At 39.9% G+C, this 16,481-nt stretch overlaps 1 protein-coding gene across 2 annotated transcripts in view; it reads right to left on the bottom strand.

Moving 5' to 3' along the window:
* Positions 1 to 105: 105 nt before the first annotated feature.
* ulk4 (unc-51 like kinase 4) overlaps positions 106 to 16,481 on the bottom strand; it is a 98,044-nt gene continuing 81,668 nt past the window's right edge. For both annotated transcript variants that reach the window (XM_041988709.1, XM_041988710.1), the window contains exons 33-37: positions 16,018 to 16,184; positions 14,514 to 14,615; positions 10,673 to 10,867; positions 4,511 to 4,599; positions 106 to 424 (exon numbers count right to left, since the gene is read on the bottom strand). In XM_041988709.1, the coding sequence (XP_041844643.1) occupies positions 364 to 424; positions 4,511 to 4,599; positions 10,673 to 10,867; positions 14,514 to 14,615; positions 16,018 to 16,184 (614 nt within the window). In that variant the 3' untranslated portion in view covers positions 106 to 363. The remainder of the gene's footprint in view (positions 425 to 4,510; positions 4,600 to 10,672; positions 10,868 to 14,513; positions 14,616 to 16,017; positions 16,185 to 16,481) is intronic.

Genomic DNA, 16,481 nt, shown 5'->3' on the forward strand with positions numbered 1-16,481 from the left:
TAAAGCTTCTAGGAATGTTTCATAAAATGATTAAAATAACCAAATTTAATTTATGAGCAAAAATGTTAAAAAGCTAGATGAAGCTAAAAAATAAATACTAAAATGTAAACTACATATGTCTTTATTTTGTTCATTAATAAGTGCTTATTGATCAAGAAGTTAAACAAATGCCTTTTCTTTTAAGACTTGTTATCCAAAACTTATTATACTCTGATGGTACAATTTAGCAATTGATTCTTTAAAAAGAAGAAAAGGGAAAATATTCTACTTGGAAGAGCTCATCAGACATTTGTATACAAGTTCTTGTGAATTAAAAAACATCACACCATCTCTGGTTAATTCAAGGTTTGAAGATGAAAGCTTCTAGGATCTGGGGATCTCTTGAAGGATTTCTCCAGCCAGTGGAATTACATCAACGTGACACCTAGGATGAAGAAAAGGAACAAGTTATTCACTCCAGTTATTCACTATCATGACATGCAGACAGTGTTGTGTAATAAACATACTATATTCTCTTGAATATAGTATATAGAATATAGAATATCTCATCTTCAGATTAGCCTTGTGGTTAACGCACAACACAAGTGTGTGAAAAGTGATCTCAGTACTAAAATAATTTGAGTACAACTCAGAACTTCTAGCCCTTTTCCCAAAGTGCGTCCATCTACCATGTCTTCACCAGGTGCAATACACACAACTCAACATCCACATTTTTTAATTCAGTTGAATTCAGCAAACCAAGTCTCCTTTTATTGCTCAGTGGAAGGTCATGCAGAGCAAGCATGCAGTGTGAACTGGATCCAGACCAAATACATCAACCTTAATCTGCATCAAAAAGCCTGTTGCCGGCAGACGCACAACCAATGCACACAAACACCACACAGCACCTAACAGTGATGCTCTGACCCATTATTCTAGCAATCATAACTGTCAAAGCCATTCAGATCCTAAAGATTGGCCATTTTTCCTGCTTCAAACACATGGACCTCAAAAATGGACTGTTATTGCCATGTTGTATTGTTTATTCCTCCATCTGACAGTTGGCATTGTAACAAAACTACCAAATTTACCTCAACTGAATGCAGGCTCAGTGTTGTGGCTTGGTGAAATCATCGTGTCTAGCCTCCTTCTATATTCCTCACCCTCCACCCTTCTCCTCTTTCTCCCAGATGTCTTTGAGGGCTGCCTGAAAGCCAGGTCTGCAGAAGCCCACCCACTCCTCTTAGTTAATTAAAACCCACATACCATAATTAACATAATTAATACAGTTCCCAGAGGCCTCAAAAACCCTTGAAAGTTTTTTAGTTTAAAAAACATAAATTGGGTCCATAGAAGTTTAGGGACAAACCTCAGAGTTTGGTTATTCACTAAATCTCTGCACCAGACTGGCACTTGCTGCTGCCTAGAGAGCCACGGAAAGTAAAATAATTGCTTGTAGATTACAGAAAATAGCTATTCCAGCATCATATTCGACTCAATATTTCTCTAGCCTGCCCATGGTGAGGAGAAGTAAATATGGAGTACAGGAATTAAGGATTTTATAGCACCGTTTCAACATCCATAGCAAGATGTCAAAAGAGAAAATATAATGGATGACATACTAAAGGCCATCATGTGTTTGGTTAGTGATTACTATCAGCTGATCTAATATGCAGTCCTTCTCCTGCAGAAGATTATCAGAAACAATGTATTTGGATTTATGCTAAAATTACAGTCATGTGAAAATGAAAGTACACTTTAAATTATACATTTTCATGCATCAGGTGATAATCAAAAACTCATATTGTCCTTAGAATGTCTTAAAATGAGTATCACATATTACCCAGTGCCTTTATTGAACAAAAACTAAGCCAATCTGAAAACAATGTGTTTACTTGCCACACTTGGTCTTCTGAGCCGATTTTGATGTCAGTGTAGACTTTTACTGATGGCTCTGACTCACTGAACACAGTAAACTAAGACCATGCTTTGGACCTTAATGCTTTTCTTCAGGACTTCAGACTGAGTGAGACCCCTCCCTCCACCCCTTGGTCAGACTCAAGGTTTTGAAAAGGCATTCCTCAGGTTGCCATGGTAAAAGCTCAATGACATCATTTGGGTAAAGATCTCTGCCCAGACTTCCACCCTCCCTCCCAAATCGTCTTTCCCCTCCTGCCTCTTCCCAAACTCCTCTCATCCTCTCAATTAAAACCTCACCCACCTCCTCCCATTCCTTCCTCCCCTCTTCTCTCAATATAACTCTTCTCATCTCCTGCCCTTTCTCCTAAAACCTTTGCTCTCCTCTTCCTACTGCTAAACCAGTGGGAGGGTGCCAGTCTCGGCCACTTCAAAAGCAAGAGCTGATCTGTGCTTTCATCTGCTGGAAAGGGAGAGGAGAGTGAGGAGATGAGGGGAGAGAAGGAGAGAAGTGGTATGGCACAAAAGGAGAAACCAAAAAATAAGGAAAAATGAGAGAAAATGGAGAGGGAGTGAGGGAGGGGGAATGGGTGTGGAGAGTAACAAAGGGGAAAAGAAGAGAGGTGACCGAAGAGAAAGGAGGTGAGAGGGAGGGAAGAATAAGGGAGGCCTCTATAGCCGGGCAATAATACACCTTTATTATTGATCTGACAGGGTGTTTGTGTAATTGAGACAGAATTTGTATACAGAGGAGAGTGAAAGTGACTATTGTGTGTATTCCTTGTGCTTGTGTGATTGTGTGTGTGCATTTATGCTTGTGTGTGAGAGGTCGCTAGTCTCATGCATCAAAGGATCAAAGAAAGCACGGTCGCTATAGTGAGCAAACCCTTGGCTCAAAGAGGGAACAAACATTCGACCCACATACTCATAAAAGCCAGCCAGATGCAGAGATGCAGGTGCACACATGGGGACACATGCTCACCTCACGTCACGGTTACTGACAACTTATATTTAAAATTACAGACACTAATTATCATTAGCCTCAATTAAAAAAATAGTTTTGACCAGCATGATGACACCTGTAGTTAAATGCTAATAGAAAGGACAGAATTAAACTGATTTAAGTCATTTGCTATTGGCTTACTACTGACATGGATAGCCGAAGTTCTACAACCGAGATCGTGCAGCAGTTAATGACAATTATTACAGAACCTGGTCTCAGGTAAAAAAAAAAGACCAATTTACACAAGTCAGTCATGGAGCTGACCGTGAAGCAGCTCACATGATGATGGAAGCCAGGGTGAGGAGGGGGTTTACATGCTTGCAAGCGAGAACTTGTGTATAAGACTGAGCAAAGAAGATTCTGTTGGGATTCTCCCTGCATACATCTCTGATTATGGAACAATATGACTAAACCCTAGCTGGTGTTTCTTTGGGGTGATGTGGGGATACTTATATCAACAGACTTACCTGAGTGAGCTTCAACTAAAGATCATTTTCCATATACGTTATGAACAGAATCTGGGACAAAGGCCAGCCTTGACAGACTTTTAAAGTCCTAGTTATTCAATCAGATTCTTGGTTGTGCTAACATACCTAACAAGTCACGTCTTTGAAGTGTGCACATGTAAGAACTGGTGACTGATTCGAGCTATCTGTAGTCTTCAAAATGTGCATTACCTACATCGGATCTGCGGATTCAGACTTAGATAGGTGAGATGGGCTCAGACAATAGGAAGGAGTTCAAAGTGGAGCCAATGTAAGCAAAAGTGGTTTGGGTATTTGACCAAGATGTAAGCTGGCTGCACCCTATGAGGTGTTTCAAGTGTATCTGACTGGTAAATCACAAGGGGGTCGACCCAGGTTATAGCATATTTTCTTGTGGCTGTAGCTCAGGAGGAAGAGTAGTCATCTACCAACCAATTCCAGGCTTCCCCTGACTACATGCTGAAATATCCTTGGGCAAGATACTGAACCCTATTTTGCCTCCCAATGTGTCGATCAGGATATGAATGTGTAAGGAATGGGAAACCATTTAGTTTATAACCATAGAAGTGCTGTATGAGTGTGTATGTTAATGGGTGAATGTGACATGTAGTGTTAAAGTGCTTTGAGTGGTCAACAGATGACTAGAAAAGCGCTATATAAGTACAGGGTCCATTTACCATTTGTGAAAGCCTTAGCAATTCTAAATAATAACTGGAGGAAGTGGCAGTGACTGGTGGGTACATCTGGGCCACTTTGCTATGCTGTTTGTTCCACAACAAAATTTAAACAGCAGGTTTATGGCAACACAAAATAGCTGTTTTTATGAAAGTAATGGTAGTTTTAATAACTATATTTCACAGATGCATATAAACACACAACAATGGTAAATGGACTTGTACTTATATGGCACTTTTTTCAGCTTGACTACTCAAAGCACTTTACACTACATGTCACATTCACCCATTCACGCACACACTCGTACCATGATAGACACATCGGGTGGCAAGGCAGGGTTCAGTGTACACTTAGGCATGCAGTTAGGGGAAGCCTGGAATCGATCCACTGACCTTCCGGTTGGAAGATGACTCCTGAGATACAGCTGCCCTACAACAATAAAAAGGCGCACCTGTTGGAGGTCATCAAATCCTGCAGTAGACTTATTAGCTCTGCCCCTTCAGGAGATTCTAGCCAATCAGACCTGCTGGTAGTCTGTATCTGAAAGAAAAGGGAGACAAGGGGAACACAGTGAGTGAGAAAGACTGAATGTACCATCAGAAAAGCTGACCCCTGATGAAACCACACTCAATGAAGGATATCATGACAAATGTCTGACACAGGTGAGAGATGCATTTTGTCATCTGGCAGTAAAATATTGTACAAAATTTGAAAATGAGTCACTTAAAACAGTTTCCCTACACACCAATGCTTGTATACACCACTGGTCAAATGTGCAAATTCATACTGTCAAACCTGAGCAGGAATCTGTACATCTGCTGACATCACCTGGAGATGAAATTGAAACTAATAGCTACCTGGTAAAGTTGAATAAGACAGCTGCAGCAACATGTCTAAAACACCACCCCAATACATCAGTGTGACATACAGTAATAGTACATCACTTCAGTTTATATGATCTCAACAAGGCAACATTCATGATTCTCTTCAAGTGTGGCTGAGTCCCCCTACCCCCCTCTGGTCTGTATTAATCACCAGAGCATTATTTTGCAAGTAACCATGACCACCTGCTGAGGGATATCACACTCATTTATCACTGCCTTTGCAAAGCAAGTTGATCAAAGAGCTAATTTACTAAAGATCCTGATGACTGAACACATGTAATCCTCCAGTTTTTTCCCCCCAACATTGGTGCTTTTAATTTTTCCCCTATTTGCACTTTCAACTCTAAATATCTACAACTGTGTTAGTCTATGTTTCTATTCCATGGTTCTGCTGCTGTAGACTAATCTGGATGACACTACAGCTAAGGACTTTGCCCTTTAATCCATTAAGTTTCCTGGTCACATCTTTTCTTTCTTCATCCATCATCCCCCTTTTTTCAAAAGCTGTCCTGATATCTTTCTCCACACTGTGTTGTCTCAACTTCTCACTCACCAAGACTCACCTCAACCAGATTTGTTGATGTGAGTGTGTGTGTTCAAGATGGTCTTTGCTTTAACTTCATGTGTAATATTTGAGGGGCGTCTGAATGATAATGCTCCACTGTTACCTGTACCTGTAAAACTTGAATGAAAGTCTACAGGAGAACAAATGTGTTCCAATAAATCATAACAACAGGTCTGCAGCAGTCTTTTTTAAACATTAAGTGTGTGTATGTGAGTGCATATGCATGTAGATGAGAGTCTGTGTGCTTCAATGGATGTATGTCTGTGTGTTTGGTGTTTTCTGTGATCTCTGGTGACATCATCACCCCCGTCTCTGTGGCGACACAGCATGGTTGTTGCTAAGAGACAGGGTTAGGATGAGACAAGGATGCTCCTCTCACTCCCTTACTTTTCACACAAGCTTACACGCACACGCACACGCACACACACACACACACACACACATTTTTGCCTTCACCATCAGGGTTGAGGGACATTCGTGTGTGCCAGTAAACCAAACACAGATCCACACCTACACACCCGCCCTTCTACATCCCATTTCTCCACCTCATCTTCATCTTCTTCTCTTCCCATATCCTTCCTATCTCGATCTGAGGAACACATGAATCAATAATTCTGAACTCAAAGTCATATGTGAGGCACAGTCAGACTGCAGAAAGCAGACAGACGTGCTGCTTCTCAGAACAACAGCAGAGTCGTCATTATAGACACAGAGTTCTAACAAGTGACAGTGTACCTGACAGCAGAGAAACAGATATACTAAAATAACATGATTCACAAATAACAGAACATATCATGGCACATGTGTTTGTCAGGAAAAATGAGACATTTATTTCATGAATAATGCTGATAATAAGTGATTTCTGAAATTTGTAGAACTTGAAGCATGCATTATAACATGAGCACTCTGTGAGGTCCACTTTCATCTCCTTTTTGCTGCACTGTTCATGAATGCAGCTTAATAGTAAATGGTCTGTATTTATATAGCGATCAAGCGCTTTACATCATACATCACATTCACCCATTCACACACTGATGGCGGAAACTGCCATGCAAGGCACTAACCACGACCCATCAGGAGCAATTTGGGGTTCGGTGTCTTGCTCAGGGACACCTCGACATTAGCTCGACAGGCCGAGGATCGGACCGGCAACCCTCAGGCTATAAGATGACCACTATACCCACTGAGCTTAATAAGCTCATTTGATTGGAAGATAATCTGTAACTTTGACACAATGCAGCCTCCTTGGCCTTTGATGTAAGCAACAAAACAGCACTGTCCAACAGTTTTGAACTCTGTTGTATTATCAAACATTTGGCAGATATTTTACTTTCCAAAAATAGGTTTAAAACTATTTAAGCTGCAATACTTGGTTATATATAAACAAAATGTTCCCATAAAGTCATACACCAAAAATAGTGTTTAAGAAGCTAGAGGCATGCAGGGATTGATGGAGAAATAAATATAGGAAATGTTCAAGTCCTCAGATTGAGCACATAAAAGGTTACAATAATTGCACATAATGTGCTTGACATTTTGAAATTTCTGTGTGAAGAGATTTTGGCCTCCAGGGAAAAGGAAGCTTCAGGATGAAAGTGTTAGGTTAACAAGTAGATCGGCTGATATCTGCACCACTGCCATGCTGCAGTTAACAGATGCAGCCCCCATGTAGGGAGTAAACACAATTCTACAAAAATAATACATCAAGAAACTATTTCTGCAAGACAACTTAACAACACAGTTTTAAAAGGTTTTGTGTGTGAAATGAGCATGAAAATTATATACTGTGTTGTGCATAGATACCAAGGGACACATATATTTGTGTAGCCAGAGGCAGACTAATGCTTCCTCCTCTGACAACTTATCACTGATCTCTTTTCACGTATTTAGCATTCTTACTTGAGTCTTTCCATCTATAACAAATTTAAATATTACTATTTCAGACATCTTTCATCTCTCTTTCTTTCCTTCTTTGCAGTTTCTAAGCTATTAGTTGGGATCTTTGATTGAGATGAACAAAGCTCCGAAATCAAGGAAAGATAATTAAAAGGCTCTTTTTGAAGGACAAACACTTGTCTGAGTGTGTAGGTGTGTGTTTTAGAGAGACTGTGTAACTTGTGATTTTTCAGCTTACTAATACACTGTCTATATAGTTATGTGAAAAAGTACACCTTTCTTCAGTTCCAAGGTTTTGTGTATCAGAACATGACTGAGAAAAAAAGAAAAAGAAATCCTCTTGTCCTAATCAAGTCGGGTACGTACAGCCTCAGATGAACAACACAAACCACACCTTGTCATCATTTATTTAACAAAAACCAAGCCAAAATGCAGGAACTGTGAAAAAAAAACTAAGTACACCCCGTGATTCAGTGGCTTGTAGAAGAACCTCTAGCAACTATAACTCGAAGTTATCTTTTTCTGTATGACCTTATCAGTGATGGAGGAATTTTGGCCCAATTTTCTTTACAATGCCGCTTCTGTTGATAAAGGTTTAGGTGTTGTTCAAGTACAGCTTGATACCACCACAGCATTTCAATTGTGTTGAAGTCTGGACTTTGACGGGATCACTGCAACACCTTAATTTATTCCTTCAGACATCTTGTTGTATATGTGCTGCTGTACTTCAGACCACTTATCTTCTGCATGTCCCAGTTTGGGCTAAGTTTGAACTTTTAGACACACATTTATCCAGATTTTCATAAAAATAAATCATCATAATGGCTGATTCAGATTAATTGATTAAATCGATTCATTGCCCAGCCCTAATCATTACAAATCGATGTAGTGATTAAAACGCTGCTGAGTGAGAACCTTTATTCTATAATGAAACCTTCTACTGCTGATTCAATGGTGTTTCCCAGGATAACAATTTTCCCATCAGTATCGAACAAGCAAGAAAATAATGTTAAATACATGCTACAGTCTTAGTTACGTCTCTAATCACCATATGTGGTAGATTTTTGATGAAAATCTAAGGCACAGCAAGGTTAAATAAAACTTAAGAGGTTTTGCACTGCTAACAAAACATGGACAAATTTGAGAGAGTGCCAATGGGCAAACAATGATGGGTCAACAACAGAGATTTCAACTACCATAGAAAAAGACCATAATATATGATGAGACATGTCTTGCCCTAGGCTTATCCAGGTAATGGTCAAGTGATGATACTGGTAAATAGTGTGTAAGAACGAGAGACCACAATGTGTTGTATGTCTGAAAATATTAGCTGACAGTATGAAGCCAAACAAGTTACAACGTCACTTGGAGCATTTTCACCGTGAACACAAAGAAAAGCCTGTTAATTAGTTCAGAAACAAACTACCCAACTGTCATATAGAGTTGTTTTTACTAAAGCAGCATCTGTCTCATCGAAAGGTAAACTCAGGGGAATTGATCATTCCTTCTGCCACTGACATGGCCAATAAACTAGAGATGTGTGTTTGTGCATGTGTGTGTGTGTGTGTGTGTGTGTGGGAAGGCGAGGGGTTGCTTGACATTATAGTCGGTGAAAAAGGGGCCCTGCAAAAAAAGTTTGGGAACCACTGCACTAGCTACAAGAAAGTAGCTAAAGGGTTGAGAGCAGGATACAGAAGACACACACTGAGGTTACTGTATGCAGTAGCATGAGGGTAATGAGGGAGTTTGCACAAAAGGACAAATTTGCCCCGGACTGAAAGAGAAACAAGTGTTTGTTGTGACAGAGTTTGTGAGTCACTGGTTCAGGTGGCTAGAACTAATTAGTAAGAGGAATCAAAAATACATTCATACATGCAAATGCCTCCCTCTTTCCCTCTCACACACCGCTACAAGATACCGTGGCTTGCAGGCACAGCCTTCGGTCAGATCATATGATCTAAGGATGGCAGCTGACCTTGTGTCCCACATGCAGAAACTCATCTCATGACCCTGCGGCCAAGCCAAAACATTAAGAATGCATTTTGCATAATTCATAGGAGTCTGCAGAAAATTTAGCTAATTTTTTTCTAACTTCATGTTGACCACTTGTATTTTCACAGAACTGCGTCATCAACACCACCTTTCTTTTAACCAGATTAAGAACTGAATTACATTCAATAACAAGGTATTTTAACATTCGAAATGAAGAATCCAATCAAATGATTTAAGCAGACCTCCTTAAATCATTATTTAACATTGAAGCCTTATTGTTTGACAAGAAAGGAAACAAACTCAGGTATTATGTGTCTTTATGATCCTGCTTTTTTTCTGTGCCACAAGAACAGCATTCCACCTCTTGCAATGATGTGGAGTCTTTGAAATGGGTGTAAATTTTTCCTATATTAATTTACTTTTTATGAAAGCTAAGCTGCAGAATGTGCACTAAGAATGTTTCATGGCTAGCTTAATCTAATATGCTGCTGATCAATAATATAGTGGCAGTTAAGTTACCTTTTAAACAGGTGAATGAGTGGGTCTGCACAACAAGTTTATGTTTAAGTTTATCTTCTAGCCATTTTCCCTCCATCTTACCAAACTGTTGTAGAGCTCTTTATTATGTGCGAGCAGGAGAAGCTTAATTTCAACCTACTTTACTGTAGTACATCTCTCCAACAGGTTGGCCTTTGTTCATACTGCAAATCCTTGAGGCCAAGTCTACTCAATTTAATCCCACAGCCCTGTGGGTTTTCAATGAGTCCCTGCTCCAACACACCTGACTCAAATTAATGAGCCATTGTATAGAATCTTGTTGGCTGTTGGATCCATTTCATTTGAGTCTGGTGTGTTGAAGGAGGGACACATTGAAAACCTGCAGAACTGCAGTCCTTGTGGGACCAAATTGAGTAGCCCTGCTCTAAGCCATCACACAAAAAACTGGACAGACTCAAGGAAGATACAAACCAATATTCTTTTTTTCCCTCACTCCATCTTGGCTCCTCTGTCAGTCAAGTTCTGGCGAATCTACACATTATTTTCTGAAGAGCATCCCAGTAGGACTCTGTGTGTGTGTGTGTGTGTGTGTGTGTGTGTGTGTGTGTGTGTGTGTGTGTGTGTGTGTGTGTGTGTGTGTGTGTGTGTGTGTGCATGTGTATGTCTTGTTATTATTCCTGTATTTTCATCCTGCAGTGCCTCCAGAATTCTACACTGACAGAGTACAAATTTAGGTGTGATGCCTATGTGCGGATGCCCACGTGTGCACTTTACTTACCAGCCGTTTAATGATCCTTAGTGTTGTGCGTTGCATTCGGGGTGGCTCCATGTTCATGCGAGTGCGCATCACGTGTGAGAAGCTTTGTAAGCAGGAAGGTGACAGGCAGTCATGACCCTCTCCACTGTATAGCTGTACCAGGAAGGACAGACATTGAAGAGACTCCTCCCACATCTCCGGGTTATCGGTACACAGCTGTGCAGGGACAGAATAAGAGGATGCATACAAAGGTTAGAGAAAAGTAAGGAGGTGGCCTTTATTTATGTTTTTGAGTTTACTTGGGCCATGAGCTATTGCTTTCTTCATCCAGCCTCCAGTGTTCAAGAATGTTTTTGGCATTGCATACTGTATCTTGGAATACGTCTATAGCATTAATAATGAGCTGCTGCTTAATGTAGCATGGCAAATCTACACAGTAAACACATTGAGGGCATCCTCACTACACCCCCCGCCACTGCCAGCCTCAAACTGCAAAGACAGAAAATACTAACACAATCTAAATTCACATAACTGTGGCAACTCTAAAAGGATCTACAACAAAAACCTTCCATTTAACAAAAAATACACAAATCCAATTAAAAAGACTTGATACAGGGGTGTAAATCAGGGTTGGAGTGGTGGGGTGTCCTGTTAAACTAAATGTTATTTTGACTTAATTTTTTTTGTGTAATTTTATGTGAAAAAAACATACTATTCAATGGAAAGAGTGAGATTTTGGTCAATGTATAAATTGAATTTCAGATTATAGACGATGGCAGAAGACCAGGCAGTCAGACATCTTTACTGTCATATATTCTCAGTGTACGACTACTAATATTAAGTTTATAAACACTGATATTACTGTGTGACACTAAATGATAACTTGTATGCTCTTATTAGGGATAATGAAATGTCACTATATTCTGTCTACCGTAAACAACAACGCTTCATACATCCTTAACAGGCTCAGATTTCTTAAAAACCGCATGTTACAACAACCATCTTTTGTAGTTTTCGTGATTTATATTTATTGTTATAGACTCCAATTCTCTGTCTTACTAATCTCTCATGGGGCAAAGAGGCTGTGCAGAGGTCAAGAGTGTGTCAACTGCTCCATCAACCCTCTAATTCGTCCATTGTGTCCCAAGAGACCACCTCTTCTCTGCAGACCACTTTCCTTTCTCCACTCTCCACTATGTCATCGACTACCCAGAATGCCTCACAGCATCTTCTTTCTTTTCCCTCTTTTCCCTGAAGTCTCTTATCCATTTTCCTTGAATTTCATTCCATACTCCCCCCCCCCCTTTTTATTTTTTGTTTTTAAACAGGCTCTGCTTTTTACTCCCTCCCACCACCCCAACTCCTGTTGAGTTAAATTTCCTTAATGTGCAGAAACGTTTCAGAAAGACAGCATTCAAGCTATTTTCAGTTTTTAGAAAATATTTATTACCAATAATTATGATGACCATTATAATCCTTTGAACGACTAAAAGCTGGAAATTAATAATATATGAAGCATGGCAAAATTACATCGTTGATCGTAGAACACTTGTCTGGTTTCCGTAACTAGGCAATTATGCTTGTATGAATACTGAACAGACGACAATGGACTGGCTTGAATTGATTGTCTGTGAAGTCGAGATGACGTCATGATGAATTTGAGCTATACAAAAAAAGCTAAATTGAATTGAACTTGTCATAGAAATTAGTTTTTGATTGTGTGTTTTTTTTTACAGAACTATATATGGGATACATACACTCACTCAGATTGAAAATCCAACTAAAAATGGCACAGTAATGGTGCAAGAGAAGGTTAAAGAACATTTTGCGATGACTGTTTCATTGGCATCTCTACAACCCACAATTCAAAATTTGATCTCCAGTATGTAAAGACTTGACTCCAAGTAGTGTTAAACATGTCAGATTGAGGTAAATTCAGAAATCTAGCAGTATGGTAGTTTTACAACTACAGTGGTCCCTTGTTTATTGCGGTAGTTACGTTCTGAAAACACCCTGTGATAAATGAAATCTGCGAAATGACGACCTTATTAATTTTTCACAATTTAAATAATTATCCCTCCTCAAAATGTGTTTATAGACCTTTCCCAAACTATAATGAACATTTTTAACATTCTCACACAATGTATACACTCTCAAAAACCTACATATATTTAACAACGTGAATTTCTTAATAATTATTCACTACGCAAAATATATTACAGCTTCTCTGCTGCTAATCAAGACACAAAACACAGTGCATTGATGTTTACCGACCCAATCAAGAAACAAAGCACAGTGGGCTGATTCCTACAGTAAAATCTGGACATAGAATGGTAAATGGTCTGTATTTATATAGCACTTTTCTGTACCTGGAATGATACCCAAAGCACTTTACATTACACATCACATTCACCCATTCACACACACATTCACACACTGATGGCGGAAGCTGCCATGCAAGACGCTCAACCACGACCCATCAAGAGCAATTTGGGGTTTGGTGTCTTGCTCAGGGACACTCGACATGAGCTCGACAGGCCGAAGATCGAACCGGCAACCCTCAGGCTACAAGACGACCACTCTACCCACTGAGCCACGCCGCCCAATGAATGGTTCAAATAGGATTTACTTACTAAAATATGCAGTGCTGCATACAAAAAAATTCACAAAACAGCGAGACTGCAGAAGATGAGCCGCAATATGGCAAGGGACCACTGTATTTTCCTCCTGTACAAAATGTCCATTAAATATTGACTGATCTCAGACCTGCCAAAGTTTGTTTTTAAGCACTGATCTCAGACCTGTCAAAGTCTGTTTTTAAGCACTGATCTCAGACCTGTCAAAGTCTGTTTTTAAGCACTGATCTCAGACCTGCCAAAGTTTGTTTTTAAGCACTAAGCTCAATTTAGTCAAACTTTTAGCACTTCTTTTTTCTAAGATTCTGAATGCAGATAAAGGGATAAAGGGATTTTTCAATCATATATTCATTGCCAGTAGTGTGATAGTGCCAGAAGATGTGGGCGTTTAAATGGCTGCTGTGATAACATTTTCACTTTTTCTCTGCAAAAGGCCAAGATTGCTACCAGTGTTATCTTCCTGGGTGTCAGACTGGATAAGGTTATTTAGCACTTGCACATCTGTGGATGGAATAATAATATAAGCAAGACACACATCTCTAGAAGCAGCTAATTAAAGAACAACTCTTAACTAAACTTAATAAGTAGTGCTACTGTTTGCAGGGGAGTGACACATGGGAGTAGCTCTGACATATTTAGTCAGGGAGGAAGCTGCAGCTTAAGTTTCCATGACAGATGGTTTTACAGTTGCCAGATTGTATATGTTCTACTTTTACTTTCTTTTTTTCTTTTTAAATGCATTTTGTGAGCCATTTTTGTTTTTCTTCTGATAGCAGAGTGAATACATGCAAGCAATGTAGGGAACAAGAGCAGAAGAATCACATGAAACAGGTATGGCTGGATGGGTCTCTAACAGACTCAACTAATGAAAGCATTTGTGGTGGTATGAGTTCTAACTTACTCAGCCATGAAGCTGACCTATATCCTACATTTTAAGATAATTTTAATTTAAATATAAAAAATGAGCTGTGATAATAAAGCCATAAGATGTTAAAGGTGGCACAGTCATAAATGTACAGTGGAAGCAGCTGCTTCATAAAGATGTCACATTCAAACTGATTTGATCTTGCTGTAAGTTGCTGTCTATCAAGTAAAAACACACATTTTTCTTTGCATACATACACAGTTTGTTCAGTTTCACTGTGTACGTTATGCATTCAGATTTACACAAACATGCTTGCAAAAATAACACACACACACGGATGGTGTTTGAGTGTTTGTCTCACCATGTGAATGAGGTGTGTGCTGAGCTGGCTCAGGGGTCTATTGGCCACGAGCAGCTTCTCTGCTGCCTCCGTCTCTGCTGCTGGACAAGATAGCCTCTGGCTCTGTTCTCACACACACACACACACACACACACACACGGATACGTGCATGTGGACATGGACAGGCACACACATGTTAAATCATTTATAGTGATTTGACAGTCAATAATGATGGATCCAGAGACCTGTCAAGATTTTTTCTGACAGACTGACAGAGACACAGAAGGACACTGTGATAGATTTAGACAGAAAATTGTTTGTTTTTTATTTTTTGCATGTTTTGTTATTGCCACCCTTGTGGCAAACCATTCAGGACAACATAAGCTGAACCTTTTTCTTTGTCACAGCAAGTAATTTTTTATCTTGTGATGACTTCAGTCTTCTCAAGTTCAGCATTTTTTCCACCCCATCATTAGCACCTCTGTGGCACACTTAGGCTTATTTTAGTTCAGTTCATGCCTACAGTGGAACTTCAGGCCAATTAGTGGTGGAATAATGTGATTAAGACTGGCACACATTTTCTTTCTCTCCCAAAGTCACTCTTTTGCTATGCTGTTTTTTTTCCTCTGTACTGTAATCTGACTCACTCTTTCTTGACCAACCAAGGAACAGTTTGGGGAGAGCGGTCGAGTCACATCAACTCTCTTATCAGACCTTATTACCCAAATGAATTTGGTTTGGGCAGAAGTTTCTTTTTAATGAGCTTTGCATTTCTGGCAGAATTGATTTCCGTTCCACATTCTCCTCGCTCCCTTTCTGTCTCCATCTCTCCATCTATCTTTCACTCCTTCCTTCTCCCCTTCTGTCCTTCTGTCTTTCACCCAGTCTTTTACCCTGCTTTCACTGTAGTCCCCCCACCCCCATGTCCAGGCATTAATATGTATGCGTTGGGCTGGGGTGCACAGTATGGGGAGATGGGGGCTGCTTTGTGTGTGTGTGTGTCTATATAGTGAGGCAAGCTGAGGACAAAGCCAGTGGTGATAATGAGGCCGCAGGGACATAGCCAGACAGGCCCCTCGGTGTATGCCTGTATGTGTGTATATATGTGTGTGTGTGTCAGGGATTCAGGACCTCATCCGCTTTCTCCTGAGTTCACAACTTCAATATTGCGGTTTCTTAAACCTGCCCGCTTCCACTGCATACATCAATAGACACACACACTCAAACACACACATACTCATGCCTTCAGGGACATGATACAAGGACAACATTTTCAGGAAGTTGACTTTGTGGTTCTGTTCGTGAATCTGGACTCACCAGAGGTGAAGTGGCAAATAGTGGTGAAATAATGTGGGAAACATAGCTCTAGTACCAATATAAAATGAAAAAGACAGACAACAGACACAGAGTGCCAATAATAATTTATACAAGAATTATTGAGAATAGATTTCTGTTAGAGGGCTGTTGGTAGTTTTAATTAGTTTTAGAAGTATACAATACTAAAGTTATGTTTGCGTGTTCATACCTGCAGTGCAGCTCGGACAACAACCAAGGTTTGCTTTAGGACTTTGTGAAGAAGTTCCAAAAGGGCTTGCAATACAAGATGGCTGACTTTCCTCCCAGTAAGCCCCTCTCCATCCAAGTAGACTCGTACAGCTTCCGAGAGAGTATTCACCATCACCTCTATAAGCCCTATGCAGAGAATAAATGCCTCCATGAAAGAACTGGGTCTTGATGTTTGCTTGCCCTGGTGAACTTTTAAAAAGATTTTAAAAGAAAAGCTAAATTAGAAACTAGGCAGGATCTAAACCTAACTACCACCAAGAGACAAATGCTGGTAAATTTTGAGTTGGCCTGAATAAATTGGGGTCATGGGTCAGACGGAAGGCAAGCAGTTTAAAATTACAATGCATTATACTTTTCCAAGCTTACCTTCACTGTTGATCGTTCCAAGTGTGACATTAGTGAATCAAATTTGGAGCAGCTTAC

Source organism: Melanotaenia boesemani, chromosome 6, assembly GCF_017639745.1.
Source record: "Melanotaenia boesemani isolate fMelBoe1 chromosome 6, fMelBoe1.pri, whole genome shotgun sequence".
NCBI lineage: Eukaryota > Metazoa > Chordata > Actinopteri > Atheriniformes > Melanotaeniidae > Melanotaenia > Melanotaenia boesemani.